Here is a 1,975-nt window from a genome sequence, read left to right as displayed (position 1 = left end):
CTGATCTGTTCTTTAAGGAGATCGTGAGGATTCATGGGCTGCCTAAGACCATCGTTTCTGACCGAGACACGAAGTTCATGAGTTACTTTTGGAAGACATTGTGGAGAAAACTCGGAACCAAGCTTTTGTTCTCTACAACCTGTCATCCTCAAACCGATGGGCAAACGGAGGTTGTCAACCGCACTTTGGGGACGTTGTTACGAGCAGCTATAGGGAGAAACTTGAAGAATTGGCTGGGCTCCCTTCCCCATGTCGAGTTTGCATACAACCGAGCTATCCATTCGGCAACAAAGCATTCACCCTTTGAGGTTGTCTACGGATTCAACCCCATCACTCCGCTGGATCTCTCGCTATTCCAAACAAGGAAATGGTCAGCCTTGATGGGCAGAAAAAGGCCGAGAGTGTGATGAAGTTGCATGCAAAAGTCCGGGAGAATATTGCAAGGAGAACGGAACAATATGCACGACAAGCAAACAAGGGGCGAAAGAAGATCACTTTCAATGAGGGAGATTGGGTGTGGCTACATCTAAGGCCGGAGCGCTTTCCAAACAAGAGAACATCCAAGCTAGCACCAAGAGGAGATGGCCCATTCCGTGTGATTGAGAAGATCAACGACAATGCCTACCGTTTGGAGCTTCCCGGTGAGTATAACGTATCTTCTACTTTCAATATAGCTGACTTGCTTCCTTTTGATGCAGGAGATTCTGTTTTGAGGTCAAAACCTTCCCAAGGGGGAGGAGATGATGAGGTCATCCACTTAGATGAGCTAAACGAGGAGCAAGCGGAGCAAGAAAACCATGGAACGCACAAAGGAGCTGAGGAGCACAAAGGAGCCAAGGAGGAGGACAAGCAAGGAGAGACAACCAATGAACCAGTCTTTCCGATCATTCCCGATCCACCACTCACAAGGGAACGAGCAAGGAGCCTGCGTTCAAGAATCAACAAGTTCGTGGCCAAGACCCTTGAAGACAATCCAAGAACCGAAGAAGCTTGCGGATTAAGCAACAAGAGCCTGCTCGTTTTTGAGCTCTTGTTGTCCAACACATGATTCATCATCATTCGTTGTGGAACACCTGAACAACCACGACCCTACCTGAATTTTGTTGCCACAACAAGCTCTTGAAGTCAAGAAGTCTAATCCCAATCCCTCATAACCGTTAGAGAATCCTGGAGCATCATTCATGGGAGCTTTGGCTAGATTTCTGCAGAATTGAAGACTTACCATAGCTGAATTGGAGATTGATTTCTTGCCATATTCATCACTAGCCGTTACAAGGAGATTGCTGCAGAATTCTTGTTTCCTTTTATGTATTTTCGCCATCTTTCTTTTCCTTTTCTTGTTGCACGAAATTTCCCTCTTTTCCTTTCACTTGTTAGCCTATTTAAAGGCTGCATCTATGTCATTTTTCAGCAGACTTTTCAGAAATAAAAATTGGAGCATTTGTTCTTCTTATTCTCGTGTTGTCTTGAGCAAATACAAGCAATTTCGAGTTTTTCTTTGTGTTAAGGTTTGAGAGAGATTCCTAAGCCCTAGCCAAAGAGTTAGTGACGAAATCAAAGAGTTTTCCATCCCTCTTTGTGGTGTCACCTATCCCATTCCATTCCATTCCTCTTGAAGTGTAATCTGAGTGCTCATAAGCCTAGAACACTTCTCCATCACTATCCCTTGGAATCGTTTGGTGAGAAGCCCATAAGCCTACCGAATCTCCAATCTATCCCGAGCCTTGCTCCATTAGAGAACCGTGCGTGTATCAAGAGTGCATCCAAACATACTTAGAGTGCATCGAAACACGTATAGAGTGTTGAGGAACAAAGGAACCACGAAGAAGCACACATAGAAGACGAAGAGCATGAAGGATCTGAGAGTGAAGCCTTGAGTTTCTTGAGTAACACTCAAGGTGACAAAGCCTCAGATACAAACAGAGGGTTCCAAGATGCTGAAGACATGGATTCAAGTGGAGACTTTGAGAGATCA

At 45.0% G+C, this 1,975-nt stretch overlaps 1 protein-coding gene across 1 annotated transcript; it reads left to right on the top strand.

The window, feature by feature from the left end:
* The first annotated feature begins 406 nt into the window (after positions 1-406).
* On the top strand, positions 407-1,048 carry LOC104815179. Its single transcript, XM_010543496.1, has one exon. The coding sequence runs from the start codon at positions 407-409 to the stop codon at positions 1,046-1,048; it is 642 nt and encodes a 213-aa protein (XP_010541798.1).
* The last annotated feature ends 927 nt before the right edge of the window (positions 1,049-1,975 follow it).

This window comes from Tarenaya hassleriana, unplaced genomic scaffold (genome assembly GCF_000463585.1).
Source record: "Tarenaya hassleriana unplaced genomic scaffold, ASM46358v1 Cleome223, whole genome shotgun sequence".
Taxonomy (NCBI): Eukaryota; Viridiplantae; Streptophyta; class Magnoliopsida; order Brassicales; family Cleomaceae; genus Tarenaya; species Tarenaya hassleriana.
Note: the sequence above shows the minus strand (reverse complement) of the source record. Positions and strands in the feature narration are given on the sequence as shown.

Coding starts and splice junctions, on each gene's coding strand:
- LOC104815179 (XM_010543496.1), top strand. CDS start 407: ATGAAGTTGCATGCAAAAGTCCGGGAGAATATTGCAAGGAGAACGGAA.